Source organism: Microtus pennsylvanicus, chromosome 5, assembly GCF_037038515.1.
Source record: "Microtus pennsylvanicus isolate mMicPen1 chromosome 5, mMicPen1.hap1, whole genome shotgun sequence".
Lineage (NCBI taxonomy): Eukaryota > Metazoa > Chordata > Mammalia > Rodentia > Cricetidae > Microtus > Microtus pennsylvanicus.
Window position 1 is genome coordinate 117,744,532 of NC_134583.1, and position 22,872 is coordinate 117,767,403.

The 22,872-nt window shown below is 41.9% G+C and overlaps 1 protein-coding gene across 9 annotated transcripts in view; it reads left to right on the forward strand.

Annotated features, from left to right (window-relative positions):
- The window catches only part of Plce1 (phospholipase C epsilon 1), a 293,979-nt gene that overhangs the window by 246,291 nt on the left and 24,816 nt on the right, over window positions 1-22,872 (forward strand). For 5 of the 9 annotated variants that reach the window (XM_075973955.1, XM_075973953.1, XM_075973956.1 and 2 more), the window contains exons 16-23: window positions 22-187; window positions 5,701-5,808; window positions 7,480-7,596; window positions 8,744-8,902; window positions 13,655-13,784; window positions 16,727-16,768; window positions 17,817-17,938; window positions 18,743-18,860. In XM_075973955.1, the coding sequence (XP_075830070.1) occupies window positions 22-187; window positions 5,701-5,808; window positions 7,480-7,596; window positions 8,744-8,902; window positions 13,655-13,784; window positions 16,727-16,768; window positions 17,817-17,938; window positions 18,743-18,860 (962 nt within the window). The remainder of the gene's footprint in view (window positions 1-21; window positions 188-5,700; window positions 5,809-7,479; window positions 7,597-8,743; window positions 8,903-13,654; window positions 13,785-16,726; window positions 16,769-17,816; window positions 17,939-18,742; window positions 18,861-22,872) is intronic. The other 4 variants (XM_075973959.1, XM_075973960.1, XM_075973957.1 and 1 more) reach the window with 3 other exon arrangements.

Consider the following 22,872-nt stretch of genomic DNA (forward strand, 5'->3'; position numbering starts at 1 on the left):
CAGACAATGTGTCTCACCCAGGTTTCTGATGGATAAAGACAATTTCGCCTCGAGAAATGACGAGTCACAGGAGAGCAAGAAAGAGCTGCAGCTACCCCTCTCGTACTATTACATTGAATCTTCACACAACACCTACCTCACAGGCCATCAGCTCAAGGGGGAGTCCTCTGTGGAGCTCTACAGCCAGGTACGGAGAGAGGATGCTCATGGCGTGTGGCCGTCATGAAGCTTTCTTATGTAGCCCTCACTCACAAAAACTCACCCCCAGACTCCTTTGGAGAGCTTGTAATCTGTGCTGTGAAATCCGAGCCGCTGTCACGTGTGGGGAAACAGGCTATACACACGGGGGCTCTTTGCTTTGCTGCTTCCTGCCGTTTGTTTGTTTGTTTGTGTGTGTGTGTGTTTGTTTGTTTGTTTTCCCCTCTGTCCAGACTTACCCTTCATAGTAGGCAAAGGAAAAAGAAAGCATTTGTTTGAGACTCACAGCTTTTAGATCTTAGTCAGATCCACTCCTACTAAAATTAAATTTTCCCATGGGAAAGCTATCCAATCATTTCACTAAATGCTAAATAAATCCATAGATTGCGGTGGGAAAGCATAGTAGAAACGCAACTTTCCTGCAGAGTTAATCCCAAAATGTTGTTTGTTTTGTTTTGCTTTGCAATTTGTTAGACAATCAACCCATCCCTATGGCAACCAACTAAAGAAAAAGCTGCCCAGACTGGAGGCACTTTCCTGCAGGCTGAAATTCATGGGAACACTCTGGGAACCAGTGGGCTCCCTGGAGTGGGAAAAGCACATCCTTTGACCTGACCAGCCAGCTCTCAGTCATTTACGTGCCTGTCTCTGTTACACTACCCGCAGCTTCCTCCTCCAATGTCTCTTTTCTCCACTCCTCCCAGAGAGCAGGAAAGAGCCAGGTTAGGCCCAGGGGATGGAAGTGTGTGGGTCTGTGCTTGTGGATACGAGTTCAGAAACTGTAATTACATTGTACTCCCCCAACCCCAGCCAGCAGCAGTGAGATTCCTTTGTTCTCCAGATTAGTCCAGTGTTCATGCTATAGACTATGACACAGTTTTTCCTCCAAGTTTGGCTTAGCACAGAATGTGTGTTTTACTCTCTGAATTCTAAGGAATCTTTATAATGAAATGGAAATGTGCTCTTAGTGTACAGGACTCTGTCAGGGGTGCTCAGCTGCTTGTACTGAGATGAGAAAGCCGCAGCTAGAAGGCGCTGTACCCTGGCAAGTGTACCGGCCAGTCTTCTGTGTGCTTCACATGTTGGCCATTTATTTGCACAAAGGTCTCCAAAGTCAAAAAAATGTTCGTGGAACCAGTGAGCTGGCTCAGTGAGTTAAGACACTTGCCACCAAACCTTATGACAGAGTTCAGACCCTGGAACTCACATGGTGGAAGGAAAAACTCCTGCAAATTGTCCTCTGACCTCCATACAATGTGCCACGACATTCATATGTGCGCGCGCGCACACATACACACACACACACACACACACAAATCGGTTAATAAATAAATGTAAATTGTAAAGTTTAAAATCCATTGTTCTGTGGCTAATATATGTGTGTATAACTTCATATCTAAAATGCTCTCTATATTTTATGTGTACATACACATGCACATATTCATAGTTATATCTATATCCATGTATATAGTGGAATTTTAGGGGTCACTTACATATGCTATCATATCATCTGCAAATAGCAATACTTTGATTTCTTCCTTTGCAATTTGTGTCCCCTTGATCTTCTTCATTTGTCTTATGCTCCAGCTAGAACTTCAAGTACTATGCTGAATAGATATGGAGAGACTGGAAAACCTTGTTTTGTTCATGATTTTAGTGAAACTGCTTTGAATTGCTCTGTTTTACTTGATTTTGGCTATAGGCTTGCTGTAAACTGTCCCTTGTATCCCTAACCTCTCCAGGACTTTTATCACAAAGAGGTGTTGAATTTTGTCAATGACATTTACTGTATATAATGAGATGATCATGTGGATTTTTCTTTCATGTGTTTATATGGTAGATTGCATTTACTGATTTTCATATATTAAAACATCTGTGTATCTCGGGGATAAAGCCTACTTGCTCATGATGGTTGATCTTTTTGATTCATTCTTGGGTTCAGTTTGCAAGTACATTATTGAGCATTTTTGCATCTGTGTTCATGAGGGAAATTCTCTATGGTCTATAATTATTTTTCTTTGTTGAGCTTTCATGTGGTTTGGGTATCAGGGTGACTGTGGTCTCATGAGATGAAATGGGCAATGTCCCTTCTGTTTCTATTTTGTGGACTATTTTGGGGAATGTTGGTGTTCGTGTTGTTAACTATTCCTTTAAAGTCTGGTAGAATTCTGTGCTAAAACTGTCTGGCCCTGGCTTTTTCTGGGGTGGGGGAAACTTTTAATGATTACGTCTATTTCAGTAGGGGTTACAGGTCCACTTAAATTGTTTATCTGATCTTGATCAAACTTTGGTAACTATCAAGAAAATTATTCATGTATTTTAGATTTTCCAATTTGATGGAGTACAGGTTTTTAAAAATATGTCCTTAGGATTCTCTAGGTTTCCTTGGTGTCTGTTGTTATGTCCTCCTTTTCATTTCTGATTTTTTTTTAATCTGAATATTCTCTCTCCATCTCCTGGTTAGTTTGAATATGGGTTTTTCTATCTTGATTTTCTCAATGAACAAACTCTTTTGTTTCATTGTATCTTTGTACTGTTCTCCTTGTTTCTATTTTATTGATTTCAGCCCCGAGTTTAAGTATTTCCTGCAGTTTACTCCTCTTGGGTGAGCTTGCTTCTTTTTGTTCTAGAGCTTTCAGGTGTGCTGTTAAGTCGCTAGTGTGAGATCTCTCCAATTTCTTTATGTAGGTACTTAGTGCTAGAACTTTCCTCTTAGTGCTGCTTTTGTGTGTCTCATAAGTTTGGGTATTCATTTTCATTAAATTCTAGAAAGTCTTTAATTTCTTTATTTCTGTCTTGATCCATTTTCATTCAGTAGAGAGTTGTTCAATATCCATGAGTCTGTTAACTTTCTGTTGCTTCTGTTTTTGATATCCAATGTTAATCTATGGTAGTCTGATATGATACAGGAAGTTATTTCAGTTTTCTTGTGTCTGTTGAGACTTGCTTTGTGTTCAAACATGTGGTCAGTTTAGACAAAGCTCCATGAGGTATTGAGAAGAAAGTACTTCTTTTGTTTTGGGTGGAATAATCTGTAAATATTTGTTAGGTTTGTTTGGTTTATAATATCTGTTTGTTCCAGTATTTCTCTGTTTAGCTTTTGTCTGGATGGCCTGTCCATTGGTTACAGTGGGTATGAAATCTCCACTGTCAGTGCTTGAAAGTCAGTGTGTGATTTGAGCTGTAGTAGTGTTTATTTTACAAGCTTGGGTGCCTTGTGTTTGGGGCATAGATGTTAAGCACTGAGCTGTCATCTTGGTGAAACTTTCCTCTGTACTTCATGTTCAAAATCCTAAATTTTTCATTTCCTGAACTCCCTCAGTTTGAGTTTTTTTTTTTTTTTTTTGGAAGGAAAGGATTTATTTGGTTGAAATGTTTATCTTTGAGGAAGGTTAGGACAGGGACGGAAACAAAATCTTGAGGCAAAAACCATGGAGGAATACAATTTGTTGACTTGCTTATTGGCTCACGCTTGAGAACTGGCTTTCTTATATAGATCAGGGCCATGGAACCATCAACAATGGGCTGGACCAACTCACATCTATCAGCAATCAAGACAACACTCCATAGACAGGCCTACAAGTCATTCTGTTCTGGGCAATCTCTCAACTGAGCCTCCTTTCTCAGTGACTCTAGGTTGTGTCAAGGGGACAGTTAAAGCTGACTGATAGTGTTCCTAAATATGCCTGAAACAAGTAAAGATTTGACTTCATTCTTCACTATTAGACTAAAACCAAATATGGCTCCATGAGGATTTAGAGAGTGCAGCTTAGTTCTGATTCAGCTCTTAGCTGGAAGCCCCGTGCTAGAGGTCTTAGCTGGAAGGCTGCCAGGGCTGTTGAAGGGAAGCCATGATGAAGACCTCCAATTCACCTCCTGAAGCTCCTCAAAGTACTTTCTCGGATATTTTCCTTTGCATGATACCTCTTCACATGAAGCATTTTTTGTTTGTTTATTTTCCTTTGGCTCTTTTTTTCCCTTATGGTATTCATTTTTTTTATTGATAAAAGGAGAATAAAAAAAAAATTTCCACCTCCTCCCAGCCTCCCATTTCCCTCCCCCTCCTCCCACTCTTCTCCCCCTCCTCCCACCCTCCTCCCCCTCCCCCCACTCCTCTCCCCCTCCCTCTCCAGTCCAAAGAGCAGTCAGGGTTCCCTGCCCAGTGGTAAGTCCTAGGTCCTCCCCCCTCCGTCCATATCTAGGAAGGTGAACATCCAAACTGGCTAGGCTCCCACCAAGCCAGCACATTAAGTAGGATCAAAACCCCGTGCCATTGTCCTTGGCGTCTCATCAGCCCTCAGTGTTCGAGTTTTTTTTTTTTAAACTCTATTTCTAATTTCAGGTCTTAAACAGTTTTACTTATTTTTTTACACTGTTTTTGTGTTTTCCTGGCTTTCTTTAAGGAATTCATTAATTTCCTCCTTAAGGACCTCTATAATCTTCATTAAATTGGTTTTAAGGTTTATCTTTTTCTTGTGTCTCAGCTTCTGAATATTGGAATATTCAGAGCCTGCTGTGGCAGGATAGCTGGGCCATAGTGGAGACACATTACCCCAGCTGTAATTGATTGTGTTTTTATGCTGGCGGCTAAGAATCTGGGTGTGGGCTGCTGATAGGTCTAGGTGCTGATTTCTGAGTTTGCCTTTATTCAGTGAATGTTTTGTTCCTTGGTTTCTGTTTCTCCTCTGGATTTTTAAAGCCTGTGATTGCCTATTTTCCTGGCCTGTTCAGCAGGTGTGCTCATAGGGAATGCCTGCTGGTGTGGGAGGCGGGGTAACTCGGACGAGTTGGGGAAGGAAGGCTGGAGGGAGAAGGTCTTCTGATCCCTTGGGGACGGGGACACAGAGGAAAGGGAGACTGCAGCAGGTTTCCAGCAACAGAGCTGGGGATGAGATTGAGGTGATTGGATTTCAGGAGCTGTAGGAGAGGTGTGGCTTTGCCTGAAGTCTACTTTTTGCCATGGGAAGAGCAGCCCTTGGGTTAGCAGGAGGTGCCTGCTGGAGTTGGGGTCTGGGACAAAGCAACAAGTTGGGGAAGGAAGGTTAGGAGGAGATGGTTTACGGGATCCATAGGAGAGGTGGGCAGGGATAAGGGAAAGCTGCAGCTGGCGTTCAGTTGCAGCATTAGGGACAAGTCTGGGGGATTGCATGTGGAAGAACATGGAGCCTTTAATTTTAAGATATTTCATTTCAAAGAACGAAAGATACTTTTAAAAAGAAAAAAAGAGAGAGATGACATGTTCTTACATCCCCTTTACCTTCCAACAGTCTCCATTTCTGGTAAACACTTTTCCCACATTGATTGGTTCTCTCCATCCCTGAGTCTGTATTAGTTATGATCTTTGACAAAAAAAAAAAAACGCCAATTATCTGTTTTTTACTTAATTCCATCTTCTGTATTCATAAGTGCAAATGCTGACTGATGTGATGTATGCTTGGTTCAGTTTGAAGCTTTATCTCCTGGTGCTCATCATCTGGGTGGATTCCTTCATTGGTCACACAGGTCCTCTTGCAAGGATGCAGGAGCATAGAGCTGGACTGCTGGGATGGAGATGACGGCATGCCCATTATTTATCATGGACATACACTGACGACCAAGATCCCCTTCAAGGTAATGCTTCCCATCAGATCTCAGGGACATGATCTTCATTAAGTAAATCACTCTACAAATTACACCTTAAGTTCTTGTGATAGCTCTGAAAGACCTTCAGAGTGTTTGCGATACTGTGGGGGGGTGTGAACAGGTCTGTTCTTTCTGGGATTTGATCAAGAACTCCTAGCCGGGTGGTGGTGGAACACACCTTTAATCCCAGCACTCGGGAAGCAGAGACAGGTGGATCTCTTCGTGGCCAGCCGAATCTACACATATTAAAAGATATGGTGTGTGTCACATTGTTACAAATACAGTATTAACTGTTTCAATGTGTCTTGGGCTTTATTATATTGTATGCTATAACAAAAACAATGTCTCTTACTAGGTCCAGGACAGCGGGAATTGTTATACAGAGAAACCCTGTCTCAAAAAAACAAAAACCAAACCAAACAAAACAAAAAACTATTATGAAATCCCTATGTAACTATAGTTTTTATAACTGTTACCTCATGTTGGTACATATTGTTGCTATTTATTTTCACATGATATAATGATAAATAAAGACAGAGACCGTTCTCTTCCTTGAGAAATTAAAGGCCAGTTATTCTGCTATCTTGGCTGACAAAGGAAATTATCATGAAGATGTCCTGATGTCAGGAGATGATTAAGTAATCACCATTAGAAAGTAACAAGAACCAGTTCCACCTGGGAAGATGGATTATCTTGGACAATTGGCCTTATTGGATTATTTTATATTCTACATAGCTTATTAGTTTAGCTATGCAGTTGCTCCTACCTCAGAGGGTCTTAAGCTACCTAACATCATTTTTCTCTGAGCTAGAGCAAGGTTGGGAAGGAATATTACCATTATATGGGGTAGTAGCTAAAATGTATTTTTTCAACTCCTTTTCTATTTGTCATTCATAAAGCTCTTGCACTGTATTTTGGTGAAGATTTATGTTTATCATTAAAAGTTATGGTGTATGCCATATTGCTACATATAGAGTTTTAACTGTTTCAGTGTGTCTCGGGCTTTATTATATTGTATGCTATAACAAAAACAATGTCTTAAGGTATTCTTTCTTGATATGTACTAGGTCTTTTTTTCAGTTCAGCATAGTAACAGCTGTTCCTTGTAGTATAGAAACAAGGCTCAATATTTGATGTTTTTATACAAAACATCCTAGTCTTTCGTTTACTGTTTGTAAATTTAGCTATGGGTTCTCAATCTATGGACTCAACCATACAACTATATGTATGTATATGTTTGATATATATATATATATATATATATATATCCAAAAGTGGGGTGAAATTATGTCTATAGTGAATTTGTAGGCATTTTTTCTTGTCATCGTTTGGAAATAATATGTTCACATTATACTAGGGATTCTACATATATAGGGATTATTTGAAGTACATAGGAAGATATATTTATAAAGATTATATGTAAATATTATGCCATTTTTATATGAGATCTGAGTATCATATAGATTCTAGTATCTGCAGAGGTACTGGAATTATTCTCCCACAGATCTAGAGAGGCACCTATACTTTTGAAAAGATAAAAACTGCTTTTGTCCAGAATCTACAGAATGCGACAATTAAGACACTTTCTATGGCTCAGTACCAGATTTCTGACTACCCTGAACAGACACCTGACTCTAAGGAGCTGTCTGGCTCTTACAGGAAGTGGTGGAAGCCATCGATCGCAGTGCCTTCATCACCTCTGACCTCCCAATTATCATATCCATTGAGAACCACTGCTCACTGCCCCAACAACGAAAGATGGCAGAAATCTTCAAGGTGAGCTTCCTCCAGGACACCATTGTCTTTCAGTTGGTGGTGGTATCTATATAAGACAGATGTGGACCACAACACAGTTGGACTTTAGCCATGAGGCATATTCTGTAAAGACCTGAAAAAAATTGGCACTGCTCAGAGAGCTTAGGCTTTTTTCTAGAATGGTCCTTTTTTCAATATAGGTATTGTTTTCTGGTTTCCTGACCCTTTCCAGGAAGCCTCAGGAGGTAAGGGTAGAGCATCTCTCCAGTACGCCTATAATACAAATGGTCACCTGGCAATTGTATGTGGAAAAACTGAAACTGTTTCCAGGAAAGTCACATATTCTTGTGACCCACACTGTATTATAGTGATCCAAGTGAGCTAGTTAGACGGTTCAGAACACTTTCTGTGTTAATGGTAAGCTTCTTTATACAAGGGAAACGTAATGCAGACAGTTAAGGAGCAGATATTCCACAAGACACCCCCTTCTCCAGTGGGAGAAGCACTTGTAGAAATGGACCTCTCACAAAGGGAGCACTAACAGAAACATCCTCCAATGTGAATACCAGCAAAACCTTGGCTTTTCATATTGCCTTAGCCTGCACACTTGGAAATTTTTGTTTTTGCTTGTTTAAAAATAGCTAGAAATAAAAATCGCCATATTTTCTATCCTTATCTTGAGTGATCACCCTGTGTCTACCTTCCACCCACGATCTCCTTGAGACAATCTTCTTTGGAGACCAGTGCTCATAAGTCCTTGTGAAAATGGTATCTATTTTTCATTCATTGTTGGAACAAATCCTCCCTGTTGCCTCTTGTCTCTTCTCTTCACTTAGAACTAAACCATATTTTGCAAAACCACAGCCACTCATCAAATTTCTGCTTGCTTTCTTCTTTAATGCATTAGACTCTGGAACATTTTCCTAAGTCATCACAGCTGGCTCCCTCTACAGTCTGACCTAGGCCTTCCCCCTTGCCCTGAACACATCCCCCTTCCTTCCGGCAGGAAACTGCCAGGAGAATAAACAACCTCTGCTTAGTTCCTTTTCCTGGGGTTTCTCAAACAGCTCAACTAAAATGAGCTATCCAGTACATTTAGGGGATGTAAATGTATTTATCAAGTAGCAGTAGACGGCGTTGATGGTGTGTTTCCCTTTGTGCTTTGTAGAGTGTGTTTGGAGAAAAGCTGGTGGCTAAATTCCTATTCGAGACCGATTTCTCAGATGACCCAATGCTTCCCTCACCTGACCAACTTAGGAGGAAAGTGCTTCTTAAAAACAAGAAGCTAAAGGCCCATCAGACGCCAGTTGACATCCTAAAACAAAAGGTAATCCTCCCTGGTTAAGCAAGTTAGGAATATGCCATGGGCTTGGGACAAGGAAATTAATGTCATTTAGACTTTTCAAATGATCTGCTGCATAGCTATGAACCTTGAGATCCTTTAACTGATACACTTGATTTGGGGAGTTCTAATTCACACACCAATAGATTCTCTCCTCCCACTAACCTCAAGTTTTATTTTGTAAATTGTACCCACATGAAATGTACCTCCGTTGTTTAATTCATTCTAAGCGGGTTGGTGTGACTCCTGCCTCAGCCTCTTGAATATTGAACTGAAGGTGTGTGCTCCCAAGCCTACCTATACATTCCTAAGAACGGTAAAAATCTTATCACAAGTTAAAACATTTATAGGATATAATTCCTATATCCTGAAGGCCAGCAAGAGTTGTGCCGCCAGTCACCTTCAGGAGCCAGGCGGGAAGACCAGTGTAAGAAGGCCCTGGGAAGATGACAGAGAGAAGGACTGAGGACAGCGTGTATGCCCCTGTGCAATTGAACAGCCCTAATCAAATTATTATAAAAGAGTTGAAAATATTAACTCCATTGAGCATCCGTGGTGTGTCCATGTAATTCTAACAACTAAGAAAGCTGGGACAGAATGGTTGCTTCAGCCCAAGAACTGGGGATTAACCTGAGAAACACAATAAGACCCTGTCTCTTTTAAAAAGAAAGATGTCGTACTAGCCCAGTGGTTCTCAACCTGTGGGTCGACCCCTTTGGCAAACTTTTGTTTCAAAATACATACATACATACATATATATATATATTTGTATTACAATTCATCACAGTAGTAAAATTGCAGTTATGAAGTAGCAACAAAAATAATTTTATGATCGAGGTCACCACGACGTGAAGAACAGCTTTAAAGGGTCACAGCATTAGGAGGGTTGAGAACCACTGTGCAAGCCAGAAAACTGTTTTGGAGATGAAGCTCCCCAAGGCCTGAAAGCTTCAAACCTTCTCTATGACCATCTCACTCTAAGGCTTCTCCAGGAGGCTGGCATTTACTTCAGTCCCGAAAACTGTGAGAACTGCACATGGGCTTTGTAGTGAAACTTTTAAACTAAGATGTTAGCATGTGTATATGTACTAACTGGCCTGCCTTAAATGCCCGAGACCGGCCTCCCAGCAGGGGATGCTGTTGCTTCCAGAACACTGTTCCAGAAGACAATTTCCTCTCCTCTTCCTTCTTCTCAATTTTTGATTGTTTTACATTTTACTTTATTAAAAAAAAATGGGGAAAAAAGGAGAAAGGTGCATAGGAGTAGGTTAGAAGCAGCAGTTCATATAGAATGATGACTAAGTACAGTGTGACCTAGATCATCACAGATGGTATGTGTATAAAAGGAAATCTTAGAGAATGCTGCATACTGTTCCAGTGAAGGAGGGAGGGAGGAAGGGGGAGGGGACGGGGTAAAATGCAAAATGATGCACTGGCGATCAAGACGCCTTTAGCATGTTTAAAGAAGGTTGTGGAGCCCTGGTTCTGAGTTGTGTTTGGCTAAGCTGCTGTTCCCAGGCTTGCCTTGCATTTTGTGGCTAAGCTCTCAGTTTTTCCATACTGGCCATTAACACCCACAAACCTCCCTAAACCCACTTTGAGAAATCTAAGCCTAGCCAGTGAGCATTTAATAATCTAGGCCAGCACTGTAGAATATTTTATCTAGATGTAGACACAGCTTCCACTGTATCTTCCCTATTTGTACATTTTTATTATAAAGATAATACAACCACATTTATTTTTTAAAAACTAGGGAATATGAGAGGATAAGGTGCCCAAGCATGTAAAGGAATATGCAATCAATCAGGACAACCTGAGTCCACTTCCCTGAACCCATATGGTGGAAGGAGAGAACCAACTCCCTGGAGGGGTTCTTTGAACTCCATACATACTGTAGCATGAATTCACACACAGACAATGTACAATCAACCAATCAATCAATAAATGTAATTTCTAATTTTTCTTAAATGTTCAAAAAGTAAAATTAGTGGTAAGGTGGCGCACACCTTTAATCCCAGCATTTGGGGTGGGGGTGGGGGGTTGGAGGCAAGCAGATTTCTGAGTGTGGGGCCAGCCTGGTCTACAGGTCGAGTTCTAGGACAGCCAAGGCTACACAAAGAAACCCTATCATGAAAAAAGATATGATAACTTTGGTAATGTCCATAGCTACAAGTAAGGGAGTCTGTCTTAATTAGGTTTCTATTGCTTTGGTAAAACACCACGACCAAAAGCAATTTTTGGAGAAAGGGGTTTAATGTAGCATACAGCTCTCAGGTCACAGTGCATCGTCCATCGTCAGAGCAGGAACTCAAGGCAGGAACCTGGCGTCAGATGCCGATGCAAAGGCCGTGGAGGGGTGCCGTTAACTGGCTTGCTCCTCACGACTTGCACGATCAGATTTTTTTCTAACGGCCAGGACCACCAGCCAGGGATGGCACCATCCACAGTGAACTGGGCCCTTCCACATCAGTCCTCAATCAAGAACATGTCCCATGGGGTTGGTCACGGTCTCTACAGGTTGTCTGGAGACCAGTCTGAGGGGGACATTTTCTCAACCGAAGCTCCTTCTTCCCTAAAGACTCTAGCTTACGTCAAATTAACAAAAAGCTAGCCAGCATAGAGTCCAAGAATAGAAATGAAAACAAACCGCGTCTTTACTGTCTTTTAATTCATTTGTTAGTGAAAGAGAGAGAGTTCACATGTGGAGGTCAAAGAACAACCTTTAGGAGTTAGTTTTCTCTCTCCGTCATGGGTTCCAGGGATCCAGTTCAGGCTGTCAGGTTTGTGTGCAAGTGTTTTTAACCGCTGAGCCATCTTCATAGCTTCTATCTTTATTTTCAATCATCTCTAACTGGAATTTAGCAGTTCCTCTGATTATAAATATAGGGAGAAACCCAGTAGTTTAGGCAATACCTGATGTGTGTCTTTTTTACCAGGAGAAATGACAGAGTTTTTTTCTTATCTCACAGATGTTGATAATACCTCCAAGATTTATTTATGTTCATCCTATTCAAAAATTATCACTTGACCCATTATTACATGTTTTGACACATTTCCTAAAATTTTTGTTGTAATGATTTATTTTTATTATCTTTATATATGTGTGTATGCATGTGTGTGTGTGTGTGTGTGTGTGTGTGTGTGTGAGAGAGAGAGAGAGAGAGAGAGAGAGAGAGAGAGAGAGAGAGATTGAAAGAAGAACTTGTGCACATGACTGCAGGCCTAGGTACCTGTGGCAGTCAGAAGCATGGAGTTGAACTTACTATTTTTTTAAATGATTTTATATTATTTTATGTGAATGAGTGCTCTCTTACATGTATGTTTATTCACTATGAGCATGCCTGGTGCATCAGATCCCCTGGAACTGAAGTTATGCGTGATTGTGAGCTACCACATAGGTGCTGGGAATCAAAACTAGATCTTTTGCAAGAATGAGTACTCTTAAGTGCTGAGCCACCTCCCCAGCCTTGGAACTGAACTTTTACGTGCACTCTTAACCGCTGAGCCATTTATCTAACCCCAGGTTTCCTAACATTTCTACGCCTGTTTTGTTATTTTGATTTATAGTTCAGATAACGTCTGTTGAAAAAGTGTTTTCTAAACTAGCAACTGTTCTTTTGGTCTGCTTGTCCGCAGGGATTCTAGCATTGTTCTCTAGGTCAGAGGACTTTCAATATTATTTTAAGACAGAAAAAAAAATGGTTTCTTAGCTGAGACTTCCTGCTCTAAAGTTGACAGGCTGTTTCACTCAGTCCCTTGGGACTGATGCTAGTTTTCCAAGCATCAGAGTTTTATCTTGCAGGACTTTTCAAAGAGCCTAGGAATCTGGACACCACACACACATTCCTTGTGATTCTTTGTAATAGCTCCCAAGTTCTTCAAGGATGTTGACATTTGCCTAAAAAGCTGTATCCATAGGTTTTAGGGTCAAAGCCTAGGCTATGGCAGCCGCAACAAGCTGAGCTCAACCACTAGCTCTCAATATGTCAATTAGAAGCTCACATAATGGTATGATGAGAAGAGATCCACTTAGTGTGGTTCCCCTAGGAGAAAGAACAGATAGAGAAACTCAGGGACCCCAAGTCTGTCTTCAGGGCACTGGCAGGAACTTCCACTTCAAATGGAAGGCAAGAGGTCTGCACTGTTAACCAGTCCTGGTAGCGGTGTGGTCAGCTCATTGTTGTCTCAGCTCTAGACCTGTCGGGTGGTCCTAAGAAGTGCTTATTCCTTGAGGGACAACGAGATCCTTGGGAAAATACTGCTGATTCAGGGAGCAGCCTTCCATCGTGGATACCTGCTCTCATGGGGGAAGGGGAGGTCTATTCAAAGAGCTTCTACTGTTCTGAGAATCCAAGGTGACTTAAGAGGAAAGGTTAAGGACAGTGCCTTACCTCTGTTCCTTAGTCTTGATGGGAGCTAAGACAGGTTAGGTAGACACTGCTTGAGTGATTTGTCATGCCTGTGTGCCTGAGAAGCAGATAACACCAAGTAAAGAAACCGACACAAAATGAAATCCAAGATGCTATGGTGGTTTTCATTATCTGTGGGCCCAAATGAGGAGTGAAAGCCTCCAGTGAGGGCACCATTTCTATTGCATCCAGATACGTTCTTCCTCTCTCAAGCAAACCCAAAGGGACAATCCACGTTTATCACCCTCGTTAGCACCAGGTGAGGGTTTTAAAGGTTTAGGAAGCTCAGTAGGTTCCATTGCGGTCTTTAATTATTACTGTCTTACAGGCTCATCAGTTAGCATCCATGCAAGCACAGGCTTTCACTGGTGGGAACACCAACCCCCCACCTGCCAGTAATGAGGAAGAGGAAGATGAAGAGGATGAATACGATTATGATTATGAATCCCTTTCCGATGGTAAGAGAAACAGAGCTGACTTCTGTGAGCAGGGAAATGCTTAGGTGATTTTTCTTTTTCCCTCAAAATAAATCTGTAGCTCCATAGATAAGCAATAGAGATTATTTTAATAATGTCTGGGAGTCTGGGAATCCAGTCACTTAGTGAGGACTAAGGAAGATGAGGGGCTCTGTTAAGTATCACAGCCACACTCCAGGAAGACAGGGACAGCACAGGAAGCATTGGGAAGAGGGGGTGTGGTGGTGTCATTCCTAAAATGGGCGTGTAGAGGAAGAGATGCAATTATAGCAAACGTGCACACACACACACACGCACATGCACACACACATGCATGCATGCGCATACACACACACACATACACACATGCACACACGTGCACACATGCGCACGTGCACACATTTTCAGCCTTTGCATTTATGAAGTGGTAGAAGTTCTTGGCAGGCGTTTCAGACTGTGCCTAAATCCCCTCTCTTTCCTGCGACTTCCGCAGGGGACAGCTTCGCTGCTCTGTGTTCTCTTCCTCATTTTCATACTGTCTCTCTGACAGTCTGGCACCAAACAGAGGAGTTTCATTCTCCTGTCTCTCTGTTCTCAGATTACTAAACCAACCAGACATTTCCTTCCGGCCCCACCAAAGAGAAAAGCGTGAGCGATGGCTAACGACACAATTTTTAAAAGTCAAATAAATCATGTTAACTAAAGGTTATTAGTGAAGCATTCTTCTTAAGTCAGAGTTGCATGTAACTAGTATTATTAGCAGGAGATGACAAAGTTTTTCTCCTGCAACATCCTGATAGTGGGCTTTCACTTTGCTGACCCCTGAAAGGCAAGTGTATTCATATGAGAAAATGCCAAACGTTTTTTTTTTTTTAATGAGACAGCATCTCTTTTGTTTAGTCCTAGCTGGGCTGGAACTTTGATCCTCCTGACTTCATCTCCTACATCGCTTTATATATTGGACCGAGGGTTTGGCTCAGTGGTGAGCATTTGTCTCATGTAACAAAGGCCCTGTAATCCCTGGCACAGACTTGCTGCTTAAAGTAGACTATTTGCTAAATGTGTAGTATCCCCACACTAGTAGCCACTGATGTAAAGACCACTAAGCCACCCCCACATGTCAGCTTCTCATCTCATATTTATTTCCAATTATGTTCAGTTCAGGGCTTTCATTACTGGTGCTTTCATTACTGGTGACGGTCTAAATACGATACTGAGCAATATCCATTTAAATTTAGCCTTCACAATAGCTGATTGGTTCATGCCATCAGTTAAAGGCGTACTTATTTGGTGTGAAATGCCATGAGGTAATAAAAAAGATAAAATTTGAATGGAGTCAAGACAATCTATTAACGTCCTAGTCCTAAAAGGTCATGAGAGTGCAAAACGTTTTATACTGACCCATGCATGCCCCACAGCAAAACAAAATGATTCAGAGATTAAATGAAAAATTATACTTAAGAAATTAGCCAATCTGCTGCCTTTAATCCCTGTACTTGGGAGGCAGAGGCAGGCAGATCTCTGAGTTTGAGGCTTCCCTGGTCTACAATGTGAGTTCCAGGACAGCCAGTGCTATACAGAGAAACACAGACTGAGAAAAGAAAGGAAGGGAGGGAGGGAGGGAGGGAGGGAGGGAGGGAGGGAGGGAGGGAGGAAGAGAGGAAGAGAGGGACAGAGGGAGGGAGGAAAGAAAAAAGAGAGGGAGGGAGGAAAGAAGGAAGGGAGGGGAGGGGAGGAAGGGGGAGGAAGGAAGGAAGGAAGGAAGGAAGGAAGGAAGGAAGGAAGGAAGGAAGGAAGGAAGGGAAAGAGAGGGAGAGGGGGAGAGAGAGAGAGAGAGAGAGAGAGAGAGAGAGAGAGAGAGAGAGAGAGAAAGGAAAGGAAAGGAAATCAACCAATTCAGGTGTTATTTGTTCCTGTAATAAGTTGGCCCTCCAGAATATAAATTCTTCTCAATCACTAATCACTCTTGGGCTTTTTTGTACTTTTGAGAACAGAAATGCAGGCATTTTAAATTATCACTCTCAGTATTTATTTGTTTGCTTGTTTGCAAATAGCAAAATGAATTGAGGAGAGAAAGATCTTTCCGGTTTAGTTTTGTGCAGAGGAGTAAAATTTAACTCTGCTCCCCACTGAATTTTTGAATTAGTTGTATGCATTAAGCTGGGGTAGAGGACTTGTTGAAAGCGGAAGCCTGCCAGGCTCTACTCCCATGGTGTGTGAGACTTTGGACACTTATTTCTCATCACTGTGAGCCATAAGTCTCTCTAATATGTCATGAAAAAGTTCTATCCAGTGTTTGGTGATGTCCTCCTCTCCAACACCCCCCCCCCGACACACACACACACACAAACACTTCCAACACAAACATCTGGGACCTATGACAGCTGAAGTCTACTGTCGTCGCTATTCAAAGATCCCTCTGGCTAGCTGGTTTCCAAATAGGCCTTGTGAAGTTTGTCCCATGACAGCTTACGTAGGCAACCGTTAAATTCCTTAGCAAACTTGCTTTTGATGGTGGTTGCAGTGCCTCTGTCATCTCTCTGAGTTTAATTAAAGACGAATCCGGAATGTTATAGTCCTCACTAACTAGTAACACAAGTGGGCAGCTTATAGTATGATTAGCATTAACAGTGTTTGCTCTTTTATTTTTTTTGAGACATTGTCTCATACAGCCCAATGTGTCCTTGAATGTTCTATGCAGTCGAAGATGACCTTGAAGTCCTTGTCCTTTTGCATTCACTACCCAAGGACCAGGACTGGCTGCATTTCTTTTATTGTTAGTCCTTGTATCTGCGACAGTCAAAATATTAGGTCTCTTCCATTTCACTCGTCTTGTGATCTAAGCTGCTGTAACCGATGCTTTGCTCCACACCTTCATTCGATTTATCTGGCTCTGTCTTAATTCTCCTTACCTGTGTTCTCTTTCTGATTCTGTTTCTCTGTAGCAGATCTCCTTACTGCTTCCCCTGTTCCTAACAGTCAGGAAGGTAAACACCGTTTGAACCTGGTATTTTAACTGCATGGATGTCTGTGTTATGTCCCTACTGTCTTGAGTCTGGTTAGCATGAAGCTGTGGCACTTCTGTGCATAGCAATGCAGTGAAATTGTTGTTCTCTTGGTAAGCTGCATGGCCCTGATTTGCTATAAGGATATTTTGCTCTCTCTAAGCATTTGTGGTCCAAAAAGAGGGTAAATCTAGAATGAGATACTAGCTCTCCTATTTTTCACTTTAAAAGAGTACAATCATAATATACTTTTCAGACTTTTACACTTGTTCTAAATAGAGATGTGAAATATGGCAAAAATCTAAGCTTATCTACTATGCTTAGACATATTTGCATTCTTGGGGCTGGAGAGATGGCTCAGTGGTTAAGAACATTGGCTGATCTTCCAAAGGACCCAGGTTCAATTCCACCCACATGGTAGCGCAGAGCTGTCTGTAGCTTAATTCTATGGAATCCGACATCCTCATACAGGTGTACATGCAGGCAAAACACTAATGCACTAAAAATAAATAAATTTGAAAAATATTTGCATTCTTAAGATTATAACTTAAAAACAACAATCATGAAAACTTTACTTTCCAATTAATTTAATTCGTGGAAGCTTTGTATCATGCATAACATAAGTCTTCTCCCATGAATATTGGCTTTGACATTTCAAGAAGCAAATAGCTTCATTTCAGAGGAAGGCTGGATCATGAATGTGCCACCTAGAAATGATTCAGCCTCTAGCTCCTCCTGAGATCTACAAATGCCCTCAGGTTCTTGGCACAGGATACAACCAGTTGTGCAAGATGAGCCTTTTCACTCAGATGATGTCTGAATGGTACCAAAACTACCGGTGAATGAGCCTATAAAACGGAAGCTAAATATATAACCCAAGTTTCAAGATTGTGCTTCAAGCTATCGTTTTAGTAGCACATAGCCAGCACCTCAGTCTTGGAAGTACATGCAGGTGGCTGGACACCCTCTCACAGAGCCCTGAAGGACACATTCGGTTCTTTCTCACTGAGGCCTAATAACTCACTTCTAGACAATATTCTGGAAGACAAACCTGAAAACAAAGCGTGTGCTGACAAGCTTCAGTTTGAGTACAATGAAGAAATCCCCAAGAGGATAAAGAAAGCGGATAACTCTTCTTGCAGTAAGGGAAAGGTAGGAGACGGCTCTTCTTCATGGGGTTCTTGAACCGTGGTAGTCTGTCCCTTTCTTCTGGGACTCCACTCCTCACATGCCAAACACTGTGTCGTGATGTTGTGGGACACCTGCCTGCCACTTGTCACTGTCTCCCTCGGTCAGTGCCTACTGGAGGTATATGTGTGGCAGGCGCTAGAGTGGTCAGGGGATGGATGACTTAGTGGTAGAGACAGACCTGGAAATCATGTTTGGAGAGAAGTAAAAAGCAGAGTGATCTCACTGTCTTGTCAGTCAGATCAAGGGCAGGCTGTCATGAAAGACGCTGTTTAAGAATGAAGTTTTGCCCAGCAGGGCATTCAGGCTAAGAGGACAACTTGGTTATTCAAGAAATTGTGGAAGGTTTTTAAGTCATTTACACCAAGAAAATAAAAGGAAGCAGATTATGAAGAGTTAGCAAGATAACATGAGGCACCCAGGCCTCATCCTCAGGTGCCTCGTCGCCTATAGACACTGAAAAAAAATCCTTTCAGACAGCCGCGGTGTCAGAAAACTGAGCCAAGACCTGTAAATCATCAATCTTTCATTAATTGAAGAAATGTGCATAGACTATGTATATATAAGATAATGGCTTCTTCCTGAAGACATGGAAGATGAAGTAGACACACTCCTTTCTCTCAGAAAGGTGCTGGTGTATGAATGTGAAGAAATACTGAGTACCAGAAAGCAGGTTAGCAACATGGCAGACTATAGAGAAAGTGCTTTGGGGATCCGGAAGAAGGGAACTCCACCTTCTGGTTAAATGGTGTCATTTTCCCTTGAAAGGTGTATGACATGGAACTGGGAGAGGAGTTTTACCTCCCTCAGAACAAAAAGGAAAGCAGGCAGATTGCACCGGAGCTCTCTGACCTCATCATCTACTGCCAGGCAGTAAAATTTCCCGGTAAGAGTAGTCGATGTCATCTCTAACATTTAAAGTACTAAAGGTTAAAAGTGCACTGCTTGTCTAATGGGGCATTATGAATACTGAACTGTGTGACTGAAATAGATAATTCCCATAGATGATCTCCGACTTTTCATAATAATTCCCCAAGGTTAGTGGATTTCCACTTGTATTTTTCAAATTATTTGTTTATCTTATACTCAAGGGGTGTTTTGTCTGTGTGGGTATGTATGCATCTTGTGTGTGCCTGGTACCTTCAGACACCAGAAAAGGGCATTGGACCCTTTGGAACTGGAGCTATGGACATCTGTGAGCCACCATACAGATGTTGGGAACTGAACTCAGGTCTTGTACAAGAATAAGAAGTGTTCTTCACTGGCGAGCCAGCATCCCAGCTTCCTCTCACCCATTTCTGAATAAAACAAATTCTCAGAAACAAGTAATTTTGCCAAGATTTCAGAGCATACTTGCAAAGAGTCTTCTTTGAAAACTTCACACTTTAGCAAAGAAAGAAATTTTGCAGCTGATGTACTTAAAAAAAAAAATGTAGTGCTCAGATACTCAGGTCTCCAGTCCAGTTCCGTTCAGGGCATACACCGTCCCTCTGTCATTCTCTTGCCAGTCACTGTGTTTGGGGGGGGCAGCAATAGCAAACTAGCACCAGAGACTTCCAGACTCAGGTTCAGTCTGAGATTTCTTCAGAATCCCCAGCAGAGGTGTTACTGTTTCCCACAGCAAATATTTCAAAACATACAAGAAGGTAACATTTAAATTTAGCTTTATGTGGTTGGAGAGATGGCTCAGCGATAAGAGCACTTGCTGGTCTTACAGGTTTGGGTCCCACAACTCACATTAGATGGCTCACAACCACCTCTTATTCCAGGTCAGGAGATCCAATGCCTTCTTCTGGCCTCTTTGAGTTCCAGACATTCACATGTTGCACATACCCACAAGTAGGCACACGTACATGCACCTAATTTTTTTTAAACGTTTTAGTTCCACAGGGCATGGTTTATATCATATGATTAAGTATGCTATGGTCATACTTAATTCCAGTAAAGATGATTTCAATACAGAGGAAGAAAGTTAACCAGTCAGGATCAGATCATGTATGAGAGCCATATTGTTCAAGAATCCAACACAAGCCTGTAATCCCAGCACTCAGGTGGCAGAGCCAAGGGAATTGCCACAGTTTGAAGTCAGTGTGGTCTAATGTAGTAAATCCAGGCCACCCTGAACTGTATAGAGTGAGCCCCTGTCTCAAAAAAAAAATCACTATTGCTTCATGTTTCATTCTTTATAAACACAGGTAACACTAGAAATACAGAAACAATTCAACTGGCTTTGTCTTTTCTCAAGTATTGAGGAAACCAGGAGCACAAATTCCCATAGATATTTCAATTCAGTGGGAAAGATAAAGTTATACCAGGTAGAGAACTGTGATAGTGTTAGGGGGTCATTTGGCCAACTCCTGACTTGAAGTGCAGGATGAGCTTGTAGTTGTTTTTTTGTCTGTCTGTCTGTCTGTCTGTCTGTCTGTCCGTGTGTTTATTATATAGCTTTGACTATTCTCTAGGTAGACCAGGCTGGCCTTGAACTCACAGAGATCCACCTGCCTCTGCCTCCCAAGTGCTGGGATTAAAGGTGTGCACCACCACGCCAGGCTATTGTTCCTGGTATATTGTTTTTAAAACATTTACAAAGCACATATTATCTTCTTAAGATTTTATTTTTATTATTTTGGGCTTGTGTGTGTGTGTGTGTGCGCGCGCGCGTGTGTGTGGTGTGTGTGCACTTGAATGTTAATGCTTCACACATGCCCCAAGAGATGAGAAGAGGGTCTCAGATCCTCAGAGCTGACATCACAAGCTATTATTTTGGGCGTGTGTGTGTGTGTGTGTGTGTGTGTGTGTGCGCGTGCGCGCGTGTGTGTGTGGTGTGTGTGCACTTGAATGTTAATGCTTCACACATGCCCCAAGAGATGAGAAGAGGGTCTCAGATCCTCAGAGCTGGCATCACAAGCTATTATTTTGGGCGTGTGTACGCGTGCGCGTGTGTGTGTGTGTGTGTGTGCGCGTGCGCGCGTGTGTGTGTGGTGTGTGCACTTGAATGTTAATGCTTCACACATGCCCCAAGAGATGAGAAGAGGGTCTCAGATCCTCAGAGCTGGCATCACAAGCTTTTGTGGACCACCTTATATGGGCACTGGGTACTGAACTCTGGTCCTCTGCAAGAGCAGCAGGTGCTCCTCGCCAGTGAGCCATTCCTCTGACCTGACACAGCACACAGACTGTATGTGTTGTTTGTTAGCAACTGAAGTTTCTCTCCCTTGTCTATAATTTTAACCTCCTTTCTCAGACTAACTAAAACTATGTCCTTTGAGTCACTGATACAATAACTTCTAAAAAAGTAACTGTTATTATAAATTTTTCCAATGTACAGGAGAAAATTATAAAATGTTTTTGTTACCTTGCTGGTTTTGTGTTTGATGAGTTAATGTTACCTTATCAATTTCAGTGAATCTCACTTTTCAGCATTTTCTAGTCTGGTCCCAGGAGCACAGACTGTAGTCCAGCTGCTTCCGAGGCTGAGGCAGGATTATGAATTGGAAGCTTATCTACAGAATGATTTCAAGACCATCCAAGGCAACTTAAAATGACCCTTTCTCAAACTTTTTTTTAAAGTGGGATTATTAGTTCAGTAAACTTTCCTGGTGTTTGTAAAGACTCAAGATTCAATCCCCTGTACTAAAAATTCAGACAGACACACACACACACCCCACAAAACCTACTGAGTGCAGGGTGACCCAAGCCCCGCTAAGAGTAAAATGACCTAGCAAGGCAGTGGTGGTGCACACCTTTAATCCCAGCACGCAGGAGACAGACACAAATGGATGTCTGTGAGTTCCAGGCTGGCCTGGTCTACAAAGCAGGTTCCAAAACAGCCACAACTGTTGCACAGAGAAACCCTGTCTCAAAAAACAAAACAACAGCAAAAAATAGGGTAAAATAACTTTTGCGCAGTTGTGAACTTATTCATTGGCCCAGCAAGAAGCAGAGCTTGGGTGTCTCAATTCCCAGAGATGTGGTCTTTCTTGGGATCAAGGAAATAATTGAGGCTTCATGTTTTATATCTGCATAGGATTTGTTTCTCAGTTACATTTAATCCTTACATCTACATGCCTTTTCCTCCTCCTTCTAATAGGAAAAGGGCAGAGGGAGGCATGGTATTTTCTCACGTTACTCACCTTCCCAATTTTTGGATAGTTCCCAGCAAGCCCTCCTGTATACCCAACTCTCATCAGACATACTCTGTGGTTTTATCATTCCCTGGCCTTTTGCTTAGACAGAATATACTCAAACTGAGGATGCAGCTCAGTGGTTGACTGCTTGCCAGCATTCGCAAGGCCCTGAACCAACCAGTATCATAAAGAATAAATAAGAATGCTCTCAGTTCGGCCAATCCTCTCTAATCCCCTTTACGAATTCCCAAATTCCAGGACCAAGAGTCTCCATGAAGAATCTGAGAGTCTTCAGCCCATCTTGGTGCCTTCTTTTGCAGGCCTCTGCATGTAGTTACTGGCATGTGTTTGCGTCCCTCCCTAGTCTCTAATTATTTCTGATGGCAAATATCCCCAGTACTTACCAAGTTGTGTGTTTGTGTGTGTGTGTGTGTGTGTGTGTGTGTGTGTGTGTGTGTGTGTGTATGTCCAGAGAAAATTATTATTAGCAAGGTTTATCATGGCTCTTATCTGTGGTTTTGGCCAACACCAATATCCTCTCTGTGCCTTAGTTTTTTGAATTCATTGTCTGTACTCCTCCCCTCCCCCTGGTTTTATTGAACATAGATTATTTTCTCATCAGTATATCCTGGTTACAGTTTTCCTCCCTCCATTCCTCCCAGATTCCCATCCCCCAAATTCCAGACCCACTCCCTTTCTGTCTCTCATTAGAAAAGAACAGGCTTCTAGGAGATAGCAACAGAACGACAATAAAATACAATAAGATAAAGC